Below are 17,303 nucleotides of genomic sequence, written 5' to 3'. Positions count from 1 at the left end.
TTCCTAGTCTCTTGATATGTGTTTGGTTTTTTTAACCACTGTAGTGGTCTAGAACTCTGTCATTTTTGCATTTCTTTCCTCATTTTTTTAAGCCGAAGTTATCGTGCTAGAACTTCATGAGAGTTTAGAGGTAGATCACTTTAACATGGAGAAGGAGAAACCAAAATGTTTCAGGGCAGTGGGGAAAAAAAAGTATCTAAAAACCTCAGCAAAGAAAGCATTGCCCTTGGAGACACAACTGATTCAGCAAAATACTTGAGCATCTGCCCTAGTGAAAGCATGTAGGTAATCCAGTGTTGTCAGTGGTCCCATGGGCAAGTGTTTAAAACTGAGCACTTGATTATGCCTTCTGCTCAGATAAAGCTCACTTCATCCCAGTTGCTTACTTTGCTGCTGCAAACAGCATATGCCCCTCTGTATTGTGCCTGTCATTCAACCATCAGTGAGGCCACCACTCAGAACTGGGATCCAGGGAACTACCTGTCGGGGATGCCTTCACTCCTCAGCTATTTGGGCCATTGTTAAACTGGTGGACCTGGAACAACTTCCAGCCTGCTTTTGCACAGCAGTGTAACCGCATCAGGTTGAGACATCAAAGCGGGCTCACCATTTTTGAGCAATTTCCACTGGAAGGAACCTCAGGCCCTGGAGCCAAGGAGGACTTACAGTGTGCTTCAGATGAGCACAGAACCAGGTTCCAGGGAACATACCATGGTGGGCTAAACCTACATATCACCATTTTCAGGCTCCCTGATGCTTATTTCCTCCTTGGTGTAGTAATGTTTCATTTTTCACTACAATGGCACAGCTGCAGCAGCAAGAGTGAACAGTCCCCTGCCAGGTCCAGAGCCAATGGTGGCAGGCAGGTCATTCCCCTCGGGTGGGTGAGAGCTGGGACTCCACATCTCTGAAGGGTAAGAGAAGCTCAATCTCCCATCCTCTCCCGCTGAGCTTATGCAATAAGGAGAACTCTGTCTAATTACTCATATTCACTCCTCTCTCAGGTTCCTATCGCCAGAAATTATCTCAGGTTCTGAATCCAGTTTTCACAGAGTGTGACCTGCTTAAATCTTTAAAAGGAAGGGATAGTTCAAGAAAGGATTTAGAACTATAGACCTTACGTGGCTGTCTGTCTTGTTACAAGCCTTGCAGGTAGGATTTCACACTCACCTGTGCCCAGAGATTCCTGTTTAGTTCTCACGAGCTGTGTGTTCCACACCTGTGCTTTAGGCAGCTCCTGCTCAGTGTGCTAACTCTATTCAGAAGCATCCTAACCTTCTCTGTATTCTGAACAGGAAGAAATCCAAAGCAGAGGACTCTGGATTTCATTTTGAGAATCTCTTACTGGATCTAGTGTTAAGTGGATACACATTTCACAGCATCTCCTAGAAAATGAGCATGCTGTAACAGTCAAAGCTTAATGAAAGCAACCACCAGCTTGATGCTGAAAAGTGTTATTCACAACTATTTAGGAAAAAAAGAGAGAAAATTTGGTTATGGCATGGTATTTTTATCAACCTTCTTTACTTACCTTCACGCAATGGTATGTTGCATTAGCAGCACAGACCAAGTTATTATTAGGCCAGCCATCCAAATCCGAATCCTCACCACAGATGCGTCCATCGCCAGCATAACCTGTCCTACATTCACATTTGTACATAGGATCACTGAAATGGCCGAGATAGATGCACTCTGCAGACTTATGGCAGCTGTGTGTCTTGTCCTTGCATGGGTTCTCAGGTTCACAGACCTGTAACAGATAGAGCATACTCACTGAAACCTGATGATATTTGCAGCTAGCTGTGTGTGTCTCAACTTTGTCAAAATCAGGCCAGTTATTTAGATGCCTAAAGACAGGAACTTTGTTTTAATTGTTGCTAGTAAGTCATACTGCTCTGTCAGTTCACAACTCCAGACAATGTGTACAATGAAAATAATTAAAACAAACCACAGGAAAAATTGGACATTATTCAAAAAGAAATTAAAGTGATTAACATTTTCAGAACTCTATCTGCTTTCTTCCAGATGTCATTAATCCCCAGAAATTAACTGCAACAGAAAGTAGACTGTACTCACCTCTTTCCTTTAATGTTCTGCCTGTCACTATGCAAGGACTACCTTATTTTCTTAAATCAAAGAGACCCTAATGAATTCTCACATTCCCCTCAAGTAAGTTTTTTTACCTCTTTCTTACCACTTTGCTTATTTTCATTGACAATATCCGAGAATCTTACACAGATGTTTTGCATTTGGACTTCACATGTTGAACTAACCACAGATTGATTCAACAGCCACAAAGAGAAGGCATCCCATGACATCTGTTTGAACGTTTTTATCTATCAGACCATAGTCTTCAGTATCACTTCCACTTCCTTCTGTCCTTCACCACTGATAGGTGTTGGCCCAATAGAATTTAGGGATTGAGAACTTCAGACATATGTCTGATGACACCCACATTAACAGCATTATATTTGTGGAGAGAACAATCCTGATTCTTCAGTTTCCAATGCCCAGAGTAGGCATATACACCTGAAAGGAGTGCAAAGCAAGGGAATGCTTGCTCCTGGCATTTTCACACTCATTTGGTGCAACTGCACAGATGCCTAGACTAAATAAAACCCTTAAAAAAAGAACAACCCCAAATTCAGTGTTTTGTTACTCGAACCAAAAATAACCTGAAATAGATAACTGCTGTTCAAGGGTATCTTTGTCATGCTTTCATTCACAGGTATTTTCAGGTGAGAATTACCCAGTTTCAAAGCCATCAAATTCTCTTCAACATCACTCACTTGCTTCTCTGTCTTGGCAACTTCCAGCCCTACCCCATAGGGCTGACTTCCTTTATAGCGTGGAGGACATGGCAAGCAGTGGAAACCTGGATTTGTGTTCACACAGCGATGGACCTGATTCACCTTAAAGCACACATCTGACACAGCTATACACTGCCGGAAGAGAAAGAAAGAAGACACCAATTAGATAGCTGTGTAATTCCCAAATAATGAAAATTTCACAGTGATTTCCTGAGGTTAATGGAATCAAAGTCAATACCTCATCAAGATCCTCACAGACGGTACCATTGCCAAGGTAACCTGCTGGGCACGGCCCACATGACCAAGACCCATCTGGGTAACTGTTGCATTCTGCTCCAGGAAAGCAAGGATTTGACAAACACCCATCTGGCAAAGACACATAAAAGTGTAAATTAAGTTAGGAGCATAAAAGGCATATAAAACTTCATTTAAGAAACAGATATTCTCTGTTCATCAGCTTAAATCATATGTGATGCAACAGACTCTTATAAAAACCTGCTACAATTAGGGTTATTAAATGCATTTAATATACTATTGATTTAATATGAAAATATTACAGATTGCTACATCCAGCTGAATACATTGCAGCATATTGAAGCCTTGTTTAAGAAACACATCCGTGTTCAGGGGAAGTCAGTATTAAGAATATATATAAAATCCCGCTCATCTAAACACCACCCAAAATAGTTAAAAGTGCTTTCCTGAAACAAAGGTATAATTAGTAGATTTCTGTAGTGTCAATTCATAATTATCCATTAAAGAAATAACAGCAATAATAATTACTCAGACTGAATAAAGAATGACTAAATACCAACCAATTGGGCAATCCTTCTTGTTGCACATATCATGTTGCTTGGTATCTCCCACACAGGGCTTTCCTCCATACTGTGGCTCTGGACTGTTACAGAGGCGAGACCGCTCACGAATTCCTCCTCCACAGCTAACAGTGCAGGCAGACCACGGAGACCAAGGACCCCACTGGCCATTCACTAGGATATGCAGAAGAGAGAAGAAGAGTATCACAGACAATATACTGGGGACAACGTTTGGTGCCAATGACAACAACCCTTTCTTCAGATCCCTGACTGGAGACAGTTTCTCACTATGCACATAGGAAGAAAGATGCTGGCAAAGCCTTACACTGAGATAGCAATATTTCAGAAACAAACAAGCAAATAAAAAATACCCAACTGCTTTATAGGCATTTTTTGGCCAATAATTCAAAACAACATGCCGTGCCCACTGGCATGGTGTATTTCCATTTAAGTTGATCAGAACAAATACAGTGCCTTCAAAGCTCCCTACTAAGCTTTCATTTTGTACACAAAGCAGGGTGTGACCACAGGATACAAACTTGTGCTGAGCCAAACCTGAGCTCTGTGGCTTTTTTTTATGGTGACCGTATGCTCAGTAAGGTTGCAGCTATTATTCTTGTTTTGTAATCCATTCATCAGTGTATCTTCAATAGTGTTGCTTGACTCAGTATAAATAACTTATTTCAATGATTCTTCTGCACGTTTTATGGTGGTACAACTCTACTGATCCTGTTGTCATCAAACCTGAATTTTCTTGAAATACAAACATCTTTGAACCAAACTCTGTGTTTGCTCTTGGTGCTGCAAAAAAATGTAAGGGCAATGGTGTGTGTCCTTAAATAAATAACCTTTTCACTAACTTAGCATGCACAGGTAGATCAAAAAATAGATGAATTGTGTATAGTTATTTAAGTACTATTGGGTTAGAAGCTTGACAACAGTTTCAAGCTCATAGCCTGTAAGTAGAAAGGAAAGGCTAAACAGAGGAGGGAATGAAGAAAAATATACAAAGGGAAAAAAGTGAGGAAAAGTTATAGGAAAGGAAAGTAAAAGTGAGTGGAATGAATGGTCTCTAAAAAGGTTAAAAAGTGTAGATGAGGAAGAAAGAATTATAACAATTACATGTGTTGAGTATGTATAAAATATGTATGCATGCTTTCAAAGAAACCTGGCTATTGGGGGACTATCTGTCTATTCCTAACATGTACAGTATCAGCTTCCTTTTAGATAGAAAGCGTTTACATTTTTGATATGCAGAGATAAATCACTAAGTTATAAAATGAAAATTTCTCAAACTCTGAATGTTTAAAGCCAAATCATAACTTGGGAGGTTTACAAAACCTCCAACTGCCTCGTTGTCTTCATTTTAAAAGCACCCTTGTGTATTATTTCACCCCTAAGCTACAAATTATATCTTCTGTCATAGAAATTCACTGTAATTTAGATATGAATAAAGAGAAGAAATTCAGCTGGAATATTATTGCGTCACTTTGGACCACAGACGTACCTGGACATGGAACCTTCTCACACTTCTCTGTTTCACGCCCACTTCCCACACAGTTTTTCCCACCCATCTGGGGGATAGGGGAATTGCAGAGGCGGATGCGGGTGATATTTCCGACTCCGCAGGTAACTGAACAGGAAGACCAGGGAGACCAGTGACTCCAGCCACCATCTTGACGTACTGTCAGAGAAAAGAGCAAAACTCAAGGAAATAGCCCACCTGCAGCAGTAGTACAAACTCACTTGTGAAGTTAACTTTCTAATAAGCTTCTCACTACATCTGATGCATGTCCCATCTCTTTTCTACCACTGTCGCTTACAAAGCCCAGCATGTCAGCTCAGGCATTCAAGTACAGCTTGCTTAAGAATCTCAGTGACTAACATATGACTAACATGGATGTTAGATATTCTACTTAAAACTAAACTTGTTCCACTGAAACAAACACTTGTTTAAAATGCACATTTGGACATCTAGCAGCTTCAGCAATAGCCTTAGGTACTAAAGTAGCCTGGATATAGCAGCTACCTGCAATAGTATTAACTACAGTTTTGGAGACAGAGTATGACCCTTCTAAATGCCTTAAATATAAAAGCAGTTTGATACTTTGCAAAAGTCTTCTATGATTACTGTATTCCTAAACACTACTAAGCTAATGGAATGGGCCAATCATGAATGAATGGCAGATGAAAACATGGCCCTATGTATCGTGATTATGAACTGAGTGTTGTCTCCAAAGTGGCTTCAAACAAGAGACTCCAGCTCATAATGTTCAAGAAAAGATCACCCACTATCTTTTTGTTTAACAGAGCTGAGCCCAGAATGCACATACCTATTAAATGGTCAGGAAAAGGAGAAATATTTGAAAGGGGGGTGATGACAAAGAATCTAATGATAGCTACTTTAATTATGCACATATGAGTGTTCAAATACATACTGTCCTGACCAGTGAGCGTTCATAGGAAATCCAGACTAAGCTTGGTTTTGCTTAGAGATGTCCAAAGAAGCTTTAAAAAAGGGACAAATTTTACTACTTACTGCGATGGTCACATTTCTTAAAGCTGCACATCCTTGTCTGGATGTGCGGGCCTGTACAAGCACTCCTGGTGACATCACACGACCTTCCTCGCATCTGAGTCCCAGAGCCACAGGTAACTGAGCACTTTGTCCAGTCTGACCATGGTGACCAGCCTTCCTCGCTGTCATCAGCTGCAGACCAAAAGGTAAGAAAAAGTGCTTAGCATTGAAAGTCGCTCTATTATCCTATTCAGAAGATTTTCACTTCTCTTTTTCTGTAGAACATGCACTTTGTCCTTTAGATCTCTCTTTTTCTAATTTTCCTTCCCCAAGCTGCCACTGCAGTTAGGGAATTATGGTTTAATGTAATGAGAGGTTAGCCCAGATAAGAGTCCTGGATCTTCATGAACTTGTGCACAGTGTGTTTGCACGAGGCACTGACCTTTGGAGGAAGAAGAACACCTTATTTGAAGAATGGACTGAGCCAAAAACTCAAGTCCCAACTGCCTTTGACTTCAGAATATAGGTCAGTATGATGAGATGTGGCCCCACCTCTAAACACAACATAATGGTGAACATGATCACAAGCACACTGTAAAAGAATATGCCCTATGCTTTGAATAGGCAAAAAACCTCTGAGTATATTCCAATGCATTTTTATTCAGAACATCTAAGCAACCATTTTCTTCTTTAACAGACCTTTCTACTACAGAGTGAAATGTACTGAACCCACACTGAAGTCACTTAATCAGTGAAATCGTTAAACCTATTGTCACTCCAAAGTCTAGTTCACAGACTGCAATGCTGTCTTAAATGTGGAAGGGATTGTCAAGGTTCATAAGTAAAGCATTACACCAAAAGAGGATATATGATGGAGAAGAAATAAAACAGAGTAACAGAATGACAATAACAGAGAGGGAAAAAAACCTTGCACTCGTAATAAATATTGCATCAAATTGCACGAAACTTTTCATCTGGAACTTAAACGTCCTCCACAAGGAAACATCCTAACCTATGTTCATCTGCTTTAACCAGGCAGTATGGAAAAGAAACAATAGTGCACAGTGCTATTGCAAACCAACGAAAATCAGAATGTCCAGCCTTGGAATACATGACTGGGGAGGTGCATGCATCTAACCTTTAGTGTCCCACTTAGCTAGGCAAATTATCAGCTTACTTCTAAGCAACCAATATAATCACTGAAGAGACACCAACTCTTCCAGAAGGTAACTTCAAGCAGCCAAGTTACTTCATATGATCTTTGTATACACGTAAGTTTTATATTTTATCTTACCTGCCTTGACCTCTTACTCATTTTGACATTTCCAACACACTAGTAGTGATTTTAAATATTGCCAAAAAGTATCCTTCTCTTTGGCTAAATACTCACAGTGAGAGCAGACTGGACAGCATTCGCCTTCAACAAAAGATGGATCGGCACAGGAGACTGCTGGGCAGGTGATTTGATGGCACACAATTTTAGAATCCTACAGGCAGAGAAATCAACTTACTGACTTAGGCTCACATACAGAGGCAAATAAAGGTGGGCATCTGAGGAAGTTTCATGTGTGGAAACTCTTTCATTTGTTCTAACTGTCGTGGACATGGGGACTACTTTTTATAAATATCAGTAAGACTGGGCAAAGCTCTGAGTAAATGTGACCTGACCTGGACAGCTGGGCTGGATTAAACCCACTACCCATTTCTGCAGAGAAGGAGGATGTTTCCAAAACCTTACCTGGCAGGTGCACTTGGTACAGCTATCTACAATCCAGCTTTCATTATCTGCAAAGACACGGCCATCCTGCCAGCAAACTGACTGGTTCTTCAGTGTTTTGTTAGGCCCAATCAATTCCCACATAATTTGGTTCTCTTCAGACTAGAAGATGAAGTAAATGAAAACAAATTGTGTACTTTGTAAGCAAACAGTTTTAAATAAACACTTAAATGAGACACTACTGGATTTATTTCTTCCATTAAAAAAAAAGTGTATTTTTACATATTTATGTACATAAAGAAGATGATACCAGGTACCACAATGCTGCACAGCAATTCTTCAGATACTGTTACAAACACAGTCACATAATACTAAGGGAAATACGTTCTTAGCAGTTTTGCTTTCTGCTAGTACCGCTCATCTTTAGATGGGAAGATTTTAGTCCCGAGACATATGGCATAGTAATACACTACCTTCAGAAAGAATTAACTGATTCACAACAAGAAGAGGGGCAGAGTTCACTAAAATGTCACCATCATACTTCTATGATGAAAATCCCATACATTTACTTACAGTTTAGGTACCCTGATGTATTCATAAATGGTATAAGCATGGCAATAACACTTTAACAGTACACAGCCAAGTTTGGGTTTGTCAGCTTTCGATTCCCAAACCTGCAGTAACCTTTAAGAGGATTGATCTCCCCTGTGTATGAGTGCATGTGTGTGTGCTCTTTTGAACCCAGCCTGTGAAAACCAAGCCTTCATTAAGGTGTTATACTCAAGAACTACCTAACTAGTCACTTTGAAAATGTAGGTCATCTCTACATTATGTAGATATACCAACAGGTATACACATGCAATACAGAAATATCTATTAACTGCCTCTGGTATAAAACAAAGAAGGAAAGAGCACTGCACAGCAGACCTCTTTCAGTTCTTCAGACTTACAGGTACCTACCACTTTTTGGAGGTTATCAGCTAAGTTGTTCACCACGATGCGCAAGCCGGTGAGCTCTGTGAACATTGTTCCCAGCTCTTCACAGGAGCGATCGCAGAACTCAGCCTTCTCTGATTTCTCACCCACGTACTCGGTTGTGACAGCAGGGCTCAAGTGAAGGATTTCAGTGCTCTCATTGATGGTGTTCACTTCAGCTGGCAGCACGAGAGGGAAAGAGAAGAGCAGCATATACAAAGTTCTTCCACAGATTACAGATTCCTGCTGAAATCACAGATTGGCACCCATGGGTAGGGTTTAAACACATCTATTTTGGCATGGCTTCATGCTAGATTATACCCATGAATAAAAGAGAGGGGTTAGATGTCAGCTGGTTCCAATTATAGGCTTTCCCTTTTCAAAATTAAGAGCCAAGCTGTGTCTCACACGGCCCTCACTTTAAAACATTGCTGGCACTGCAACACATTAATTTATGAAGAAGGCATAACAAAAGGACACAGTATCAAAAAAGCAAACCCATTTTATCCATTCAGAGCCATGAAAGGTTTCAGATTTTTTCATGACCTATCACATTTGCTCGATGCAGAGAAAAAGGCAGGGGAAAGAGTTTCCTTGCAGAAAGTCATTGTCTATGTTCTGCCCATAAATTCCATGGCTACCTGCATCAAATTCAGACCACTATGCAATTTATACCAGACTCTGGGTTGCTCTATGTTGCACTGCCTGGTGTTAAAACTCAGAGGAGCTATTATAATGATAGTTTAATTCTGAAGTGAAATGGAGGTCAAGCTAAGATTGGGCTGAATATTTGATTTGTCACTTCAAACACTCCTCCATCAGGCAGATCATAATTAAAACAGAACTTTGTGTGCATTATACAGGGAGAACTGGACATGTTCTAATATCAGTTTAAAAGACGCCCCTGTCCATATAGCAAATTCCTGAAAAAGAATACAACAAAGAGCATCAGCAGTAATTAATAAAAAAAGAACACAGATAACTAAATAAAACAGTCTGTGGTCTGTTAAGCATTTAAATCTCCACCAGATAAATATCTTATGGATTCCATGGAAGCTTTCTCTAAGGACTCCATGGTACACTCAAACTTGGTATCAGCTATACAGAAATCCATACTGCCCTGCCTCTCAATAAAGACTTGTTTACCAGATCTAGTAATGTTGTAATAACTCAAGGTTACCAAACAGAAAGGAGAAGCAAAGGATATAGCAATTTAAAAAGAAGAAATCAGCACAGGAACGTGTGCCATAAAACATATGTTTCAAAACACGCCAATACCATTCAGTGCTGACAAGTCACAGAAGGTGGCAACAGTTTAAAAATTTTGAGGGCTTGATTTGATGCTTGACTGTACAATGTAAAGTGTTATATTTAAACGTACAAGCAATGAAAATGGGAGCAAAGTATTCTTCATTCATTTAGAAGGCTGAAAATAAAAGAACAAAGAACCAACCCATAAGATGACATTAAATAATTACTTCTCAACCATACTTAAAATGATTGGCTTGATGTGCTTTTAAATTAGCTATGAAGTATCTGCCGCTAGCCAAGGTCTACAAAAAATTGTTCGCAGTATTCCAGAGTTGAAGTAATTGTCCAGCTTCACTTACAGGATGGGAGAAAACCAATATACCACATAGCAGATCAGAACTCTCTGTGTCATAACTGTTTACTTCAGCTGCTTTTTGATTCCTTGGAAAGAATGCAATTTTCCTACCACACTGAAACACTAGGTTTCTCAGATTCCCCCGTAGCACTTCTCAGGTCATTAATTTCATATTTTTCAAGCCAACACGGAGTGTGCCTTGACCGGAACATTCTGAGGACATTAATAAAGCTGCAATCTCAGCAGGAAACATAAACCAAAACTATGTTAGAAGAACTAAATCCACACTTCCTACTGGTACTTGGCAGTGACTGAAAGAAGATGCCTGGGGATCACTGGGAAATCAGTCCTCTGCTGCTGGCTTCCTGCTAATTTCCTAAGGACCACATGATTATCTTTAAAATGAGAAACCAGAAGAGCAGAATGTGCATCCTTTCACATATGCAAATGTCATTCTGTTGATCTAGCTGAAGAAGGGATTTTATTGATGTGCCTATTTAGGCGTGTTTTTGCTATCTCTCCTATCCAGCGCTGTGTGTAAGTCCTGCCTAAAGTATTTGCAGCCACCACACTACAGAGATCCTTCCCCACTCTCAACCCAACAGCAATTCCCAAGCTACCATTTCACCATACCTCACATGCTCATACTAGGATTAAAGATACAGAAGGAAAACACAGTCCTGTGTCTGAAAAAGCAGCAGGCTTTTTGTGTCCTCAGAGCTGAGGGCACTTCACTGGTAACATCTGTCATGCTGTTATGGGACACTCACACATAAACATGGCACCATAGTGCCTGTACCTCAGCTCAACGAGTGGGCCATCAAAATGGGAAAATATGTACCTTGTGGTCAGTAACATATCGCCCATGGCTTTTCAGCTGTGGTAATTAAGCTGGATAGGCAATGCCAGAAAATCAGCCATGCATGTAACAAGCCTCTCAAGTAATTTTGATGGCCTCAAGCCACAGTGTGCTATTAGCCCTCTTCTGTTGTTGGACAAGTAATTTCCATCTTGTAGATTTCTCTTGGTGTTGCAAAGTAAAAGTAAAGATACTGTGAATTGAACTATTTGCTAAATACTTCCCAGTAAGGATAAAACAAAAACCCCAAATCTGTATAATGTATCGGACCTGAAAATTTGGTAGTTGACAGATGTGATAAAAATACATTAAGCAAATATTATCTGTTGGTTACAGCTGCAACAGCTGAAGGGTGTAAGAATTCCTCCTAAGGTATGTCTCAGCATGCAGAACTCAATTATCCCTTTAGGCTCCCATTGGCTTCCTCTTCACAGTAGAAGTACAGTAACATCCCATTTCTACTTGGTGATATTTCAAAACACTTGGTCACATTGTTTCCCTTTGTGGTAATCAACCAATAATAATATAAAAGATTTGTAGACAGTGTCTTTCATTGGATTTGCTGGTTCAATCTGTCTACACCTAGGGATCCCATCCTCCTGACTGAGACTGTTCTGCCTCTGACTGCTGAATGTGCCCTCAAGGTTCTACCTCTACTTCTGGGAATTTTCTTTCCACCAGTAAATGAAGCAGGATAGCTGAACTGCATCCTTCCTGAAATCATCCTTCTCTTTTATTCAGATTACAATTAAACCTAAATATATGTTCTATTTTCCCACAGCTGTTCTGCTCCTCAAACATTTTCTCCCACTAACGAAGCTGAAAACTAGTGATCACTAGTTCTGAGTAGTTTCTGAGTACAGAAAACAGCTTGGCTGGGAGAGAAGACAATCAAAAAATGAGGGCACGTCTTCTTGCCTGTGCCATCTAAGGCCACTTCTATTCCAGCCCACATGACTCATTTCTAACACATTGTCACACTCGTGTCTGAGGTCCTGCACCCGGGCACAGCTCTGGAACATATGAAATAACCAACCAATATCCTTTAGGAAGATTTAAAAACAGACTAGCAAGCTCAGTTAAATTTTTTGTGCATATACATTATACACACCCCTATATAGATATATACATACATATATATACACACATTTATGTATCTCAGAGACTTTTTATGACAAAGTCTCAGTACTCTGGCCCCCTTTGAAGAAGTCAAGACCTGCTACTGCTTAATTTCTGGGTTTTGCATGAACAAGGAAAAAGGTTGAATACAGTCTGCTTAACTGATTTGCTCTACATCATATGTTTTAGCGAAGTGACAGAAATAATGGCATTTCAGATGGCAGGAGTTTCAAATAAAACCCTGAAGTCCTGACTGCCTTGTGCACCCACCACATTCCTCGGATGGACTCAGTTGTCTCTGATTCTTGACTGAGCTCTTGCCAGTTACAAACACTGGAAAGTAAAATAGCCAGCACTTCTCGTGAGCTCAAGTACAAAACCTTAGCGCATACTTGACAAATTTTCATAACTCTTTCATGATGAATCCAATATACTCCCACGCACAGAGGGCTCCCCTCCTGGTGAGGTCAGCATGAACTGGACTAACAAGAACACATGTCAGCCTGTCACATACATGCCTTCCATACCTCTTTTTATTTTTTTATTTGCCTTAGGTTGTTTTGATTAACAATGCTCTGGGACTCAAACCCAAAGCCTCTTTCAGTCAACAAACTTCCTACTGCCGAGGAATTCAGTGTCTTTTAAGACTTGCAGACTTGCTCACGGGCCCATTGAGAGTCAGGAGCAGAATTCATAAGCAACATTACCAGCCTTGTGCTCAAAGAATCATGGACATCTCATGGAAAGAATGTAGACATTTTCAAACATATGCATTTTTCCTTCTATTTCTATTAAATTCTTGCTTGACAGCTTTCCTCCCAACTTATAAACAGAGGCTCAGAGTTCTAAACCTAAGCAATAAGAACTAAAATAGTAAGCTAGAGAGTAGAAATGGTACCTCAAAATAGGTAAAAAGTATGTTCTTTTTACCACCAAAAAGCAACTCATTTTCTTTTGCATTTCAAAGGGATCTGTTGCATGGTTTCAGGATAATACGTCACCATTGACATTTCTCATTTTCAGAGTCAACTGAACGGTATTAATGAGGTAAAAAAGCCTTACTTGACTGGCTTCTCTGGCATCCTTTTTTACGCAGAACATCCTCTACTGAAGTATCAAAGATTAACTGAATATTTTGCAAAAGACCCTGTAATAATAATAATAAAAAAATAATTAAAAAACATTTAGATCAATTTGGGAGTAACTAATAACTGATCTGTCTCAATCCCATGCTACTGACTGGATTCAGCCATAAGTAAACATGCAAAAAACAATCCATAAGGCATTAAACCTGACACACACTGAAAAAAAAATGTGTTTATAGTTTTGTTATATACAATTTCAATAAGCAACAAAATTAGTTATGTTCTGAAATAAGTCATAATAAAAGTTATTAATCAGCTATGAGCTCAAATCTCCATTTTCATAGCGCGCTTTTTAGACTAGTTCTACGAGACATTTGTCATGAGGTCAAAGCCAACTTTTGAAGTTCCTGCCCCATCGCACTTCCATCCTTATCCAGCCATTCCCATGCACCATACTTCACTGCCTCCTCAATTGTGCTGACACTACCCTGAGACAACGCTATAAAAACAGACTGGTATCTGTTTCACTTAGAAAAAAACTCAAAGAAGAAAAAAATTACTTTAAAAACAGATTATTTCAGTGACCCACTTAACAGTACAGCTCCAGAACCAGTTCTATGAGCACAACTGATGGAGAAACTTAGCCATGGAGGCAGGAACAGAGAGACCATGGGCAAGAACTTCTAGCTTCCCTGCCAAAACTGGTCACCCCCTGGAACCACACTTCAGCATGTCACGCTCTGGCTGACAACTAGATGGCACAACAGGATGAGAAAGAAAGGGCTTTTTGAAATTTTTGAAGCCATGAGTTCAAGTCTGATTTAAGCTCTGAGTGAAAAGAAGCCATTCTCAAAGCACTTGGGCTAGATCACATCACTATATGAGGCAGGAGGTAATTTTCATTTTATAGGAAAACCAGAAAGTTTTTGATTGCTTCATTTTAAAACAAAAGGGAAACAATAAATGGTTTCCACAAAAAGAAAAAAAAAAACCTCATTTACAGGACTGATCAAAACATTTTGTTCTAATTTTGTTTCAATTTTTTCTTTTTTTTTTTTTTTTAAATTGAAAAAAAAGGTTATTCAGAATGGCAAACCAAGATATTCTGTTAGGGGATGGACCAACACCACATGCTTCAGCTCCATTAAAAATTCTTTTTCTTCCTTCCTCTTTCAAATAAAATTTAAAAATATTGACAGGCTTTTATGACTTGAATAGATAGATTTCAATGGAAAAATAGCTCTTCAAGAAATCTCCAAAGAATTCTACGAATCACCACAAAAATGCAACATGTTTAGAAGTCTTACATCTGGAAAAGAAAGTGGATGGTTGCATAGGAAAGCCCATAGACTGGTTTTGTGCACTTTTCCTGGATCTAGACCTTGCTTTACCAGTCCTTTGCTTCCAGGAACCCCAAATTCACACAACACAAAACCAGTAATGAATAAAAACACACTCTGGAGAAATTCTGGTTGGGAACACCTGTGACCCCGTCAAATCCAAGAGGCGTTGGGAGAACAAAACTGCACCTATTGTATCTTCTCACACTACCTGCAGTTACTTTCTTACCTCACCAGAGACCCGAGTTTCTCCAGCTTACCTACCCTGAAATGATTCTCCCGAATGGACCCTTTCGCCACATACATTCTGCTGTTCTCTGCTTTCAGCTGCTCATAGAAAGGCTCCTCCAGGATGAAGCTGTCAATAAGGTCACAGCCAACATAGAGGTTGTAGTTCTCGCCTGTTATTTGCACGGTGAGGTTCTTCCACTGTGAGTCAGCAAGGTCCACGTCTTCCAAGGAAATCACGTTCTGGAAGCCATCCACCCAATAGATAAGGTCCAGGGTGTTGGCCCGGCCATTGGAAATGATCTCAAACTGCCTCTCACTGATGCCAGGACCCTCTAAAGCAAGGATAGTGCCTCTAGATTGCCTGTCCTGTCTCAGGGTGGCTGAAAGGATAAAGCCCTCATTCTGCCGTATGAGTTTGACAATCTTTTTTAATTTCTCTGGTTTACATGGCGGTATGTGGTCAAACCGAATGAAACGATACGCTGGGATAGTGGGGTCTGGACCCCGAAACAATTTTGCTCCAACTGTCTTTCGGTTTATGTTACTGATTTGAAGTAAATCAAAGGTAATCTCCTCTTCCTTGTCACCATCTGAAAAAGTTAACAGTGAGTGACAATGTGTCTACAAAAAGTCTTACAAGAAACAACTCTGCATGCTATACTTCATAACTTCAATTGTATGACAGGTGTAAGGATCAGCAGAGTAAACCCAGTACTCTCCTACTTCCACAAACAGAACTGTTCCTACTAGCATGCAAGTGAATCATATTTTCCACCTGCGATTTTCATTTACATGACAACTCTCTCCTTCTATGTGTGTAGGTTGATTATATAACTAAACATATGGCTATATATTTTATAGCACTATATAATACACACTTATATATATATATATGCATGCTGTATGTCATGTATCTGCCTACACATGGATGCATGTAACAATGTATTCATTAAATATTTTTAATATATATGAAGGGATAAGGAAGTTGAGCCAACATCTATATTTTGACTATCAGCTAATAAAAATCAAATTATGAGAAGCGACGTGGCCACATGACAACGGGAAGCAAGACATTTGCTTTTTAAAGATTCAGGCCAAGAAGTCAGATGTAAATGAGGGTCTGGCACTGTGCCAGTTTACTTATATTTGGTCTGTAGATGTCTATTTCTCTATCTTTGTAAAATGTTCACCCCATTCAGTGAGTCTGTTTATGTAAATTTCACCATACATTTCCACTGCAGAGGAAAGTGTAATAGCAATTATTTCTGAGACTCTGTACATTTTGATCAATAATTTCTAAAGAAAGCAGGTTTTGGACATTCACTGGGGAATCTTCATTTAGCAGTGGTAAGATGTATCTACCAAAAATACCCCCAGCAACTACTATTCCAGGCACTTCTACAAAAACCATATCTGATGACTTTTCCCACTGTAGTTCAGGTAAGCCAATGTTCTACACCAACTTTTAGCTTTACTCTGTATCTAGTTAAGAAGTGTCAGAACTTACCCTGAGCATTTGAGGAAACCCACAGGGTTATCAAGACAGCAAGCCACAACAGCCCCCTCCTCTGCAGCATAACTCCTATGAATAAACCAAGAATTAGTAAGTATTAGGGAAATAATATTTATCAACTACAAATATTTTCATTTACTTCATGAAATGCCATAAACAGAATTCTCATTATAAGCAACTATATATATAAAAACAGAATTTCTGTCTCGTCCGATTCTTGTAATACTTATTCAGGGGTTATTCTTGATGCCAGAAGTAAAGCATGACATCAAGTGAAGGGAAGAGGAATTCTGGACGACAAAGCTCCTTTTTATGTAAATAAATGTCCTTAATAACAAAAACCGAAAGACATACAGACTATACATGCTATTATTTTCTCCACGATATTTCGGTAGCTGGCATAGGGACTGCACCCCATTACACGACATACAGCACACCAGTAGCTCCATCTTTACTTTGGAGCACAACGTTCAGCTGCAATTCCTTGTAGGACAATGGGATCTCACTAGTGCTGGTTCTGAGTACCTGGGGTACTTTTCAGTACCTTTTTCATTGCCGTCACACAAACTCCTCTCTCTCTCCTGTATATACATATATAACCTCATCTCATTGACCCATTCTTACAACCCTCTGTACGCAACCACAGCTGGATAAAGTGACTTTTAACGTGATGCCACTTCTGCCCCGAAGCACTCAGCAGCCGTGAGCCACGTAA

At 39.7% G+C, this 17,303-nt stretch overlaps 1 protein-coding gene across 2 annotated transcripts in view; it reads right to left on the bottom strand.

The window, feature by feature from the left end:
- The window catches only part of THBS2 (thrombospondin 2), a 35,154-nt gene that overhangs the window by 17,028 nt on the left and 823 nt on the right, over positions 1-17,303 (bottom strand). The window contains exons 2-13 of one of the 2 annotated variants that reach the window (XM_052806086.1): positions 16,583-16,657; positions 15,109-15,665; positions 13,482-13,566; positions 8,821-9,014; positions 7,882-8,022; positions 7,534-7,630; positions 6,165-6,335; positions 5,133-5,309; positions 3,626-3,799; positions 3,049-3,176; positions 2,790-2,942; positions 1,532-1,750 (exon numbers count right to left, since the gene is read on the bottom strand). In XM_052806086.1, coding sequence (XP_052662046.1) covers positions 1,532-1,750; positions 2,790-2,942; positions 3,049-3,176; positions 3,626-3,799; positions 5,133-5,309; positions 6,165-6,335; positions 7,534-7,630; positions 7,882-8,022; positions 8,821-9,014; positions 13,482-13,566; positions 15,109-15,665; positions 16,583-16,652 — 2,166 coding nt within the window. In that variant the 5' untranslated portion in view covers positions 16,653-16,657. The remainder of the gene's footprint in view (positions 1-1,531; positions 1,751-2,789; positions 2,943-3,048; positions 3,177-3,625; positions 3,800-5,132; positions 5,310-6,164; positions 6,336-7,533; positions 7,631-7,881; positions 8,023-8,820; positions 9,015-13,481; positions 13,567-15,108; positions 15,666-16,582; positions 16,658-17,303) is intronic. The other variant, XM_052806085.1, reaches the window with a different exon arrangement.

The sequence above is a fragment of the Harpia harpyja genome, chromosome 13 (assembly GCF_026419915.1).
Source record: "Harpia harpyja isolate bHarHar1 chromosome 13, bHarHar1 primary haplotype, whole genome shotgun sequence".
In the NCBI taxonomy this organism is placed as follows: Eukaryota; Metazoa; Chordata; class Aves; order Accipitriformes; family Accipitridae; genus Harpia; species Harpia harpyja.
Note: the sequence above shows the minus strand (reverse complement) of the source record. Positions and strands in the feature narration are given on the sequence as shown.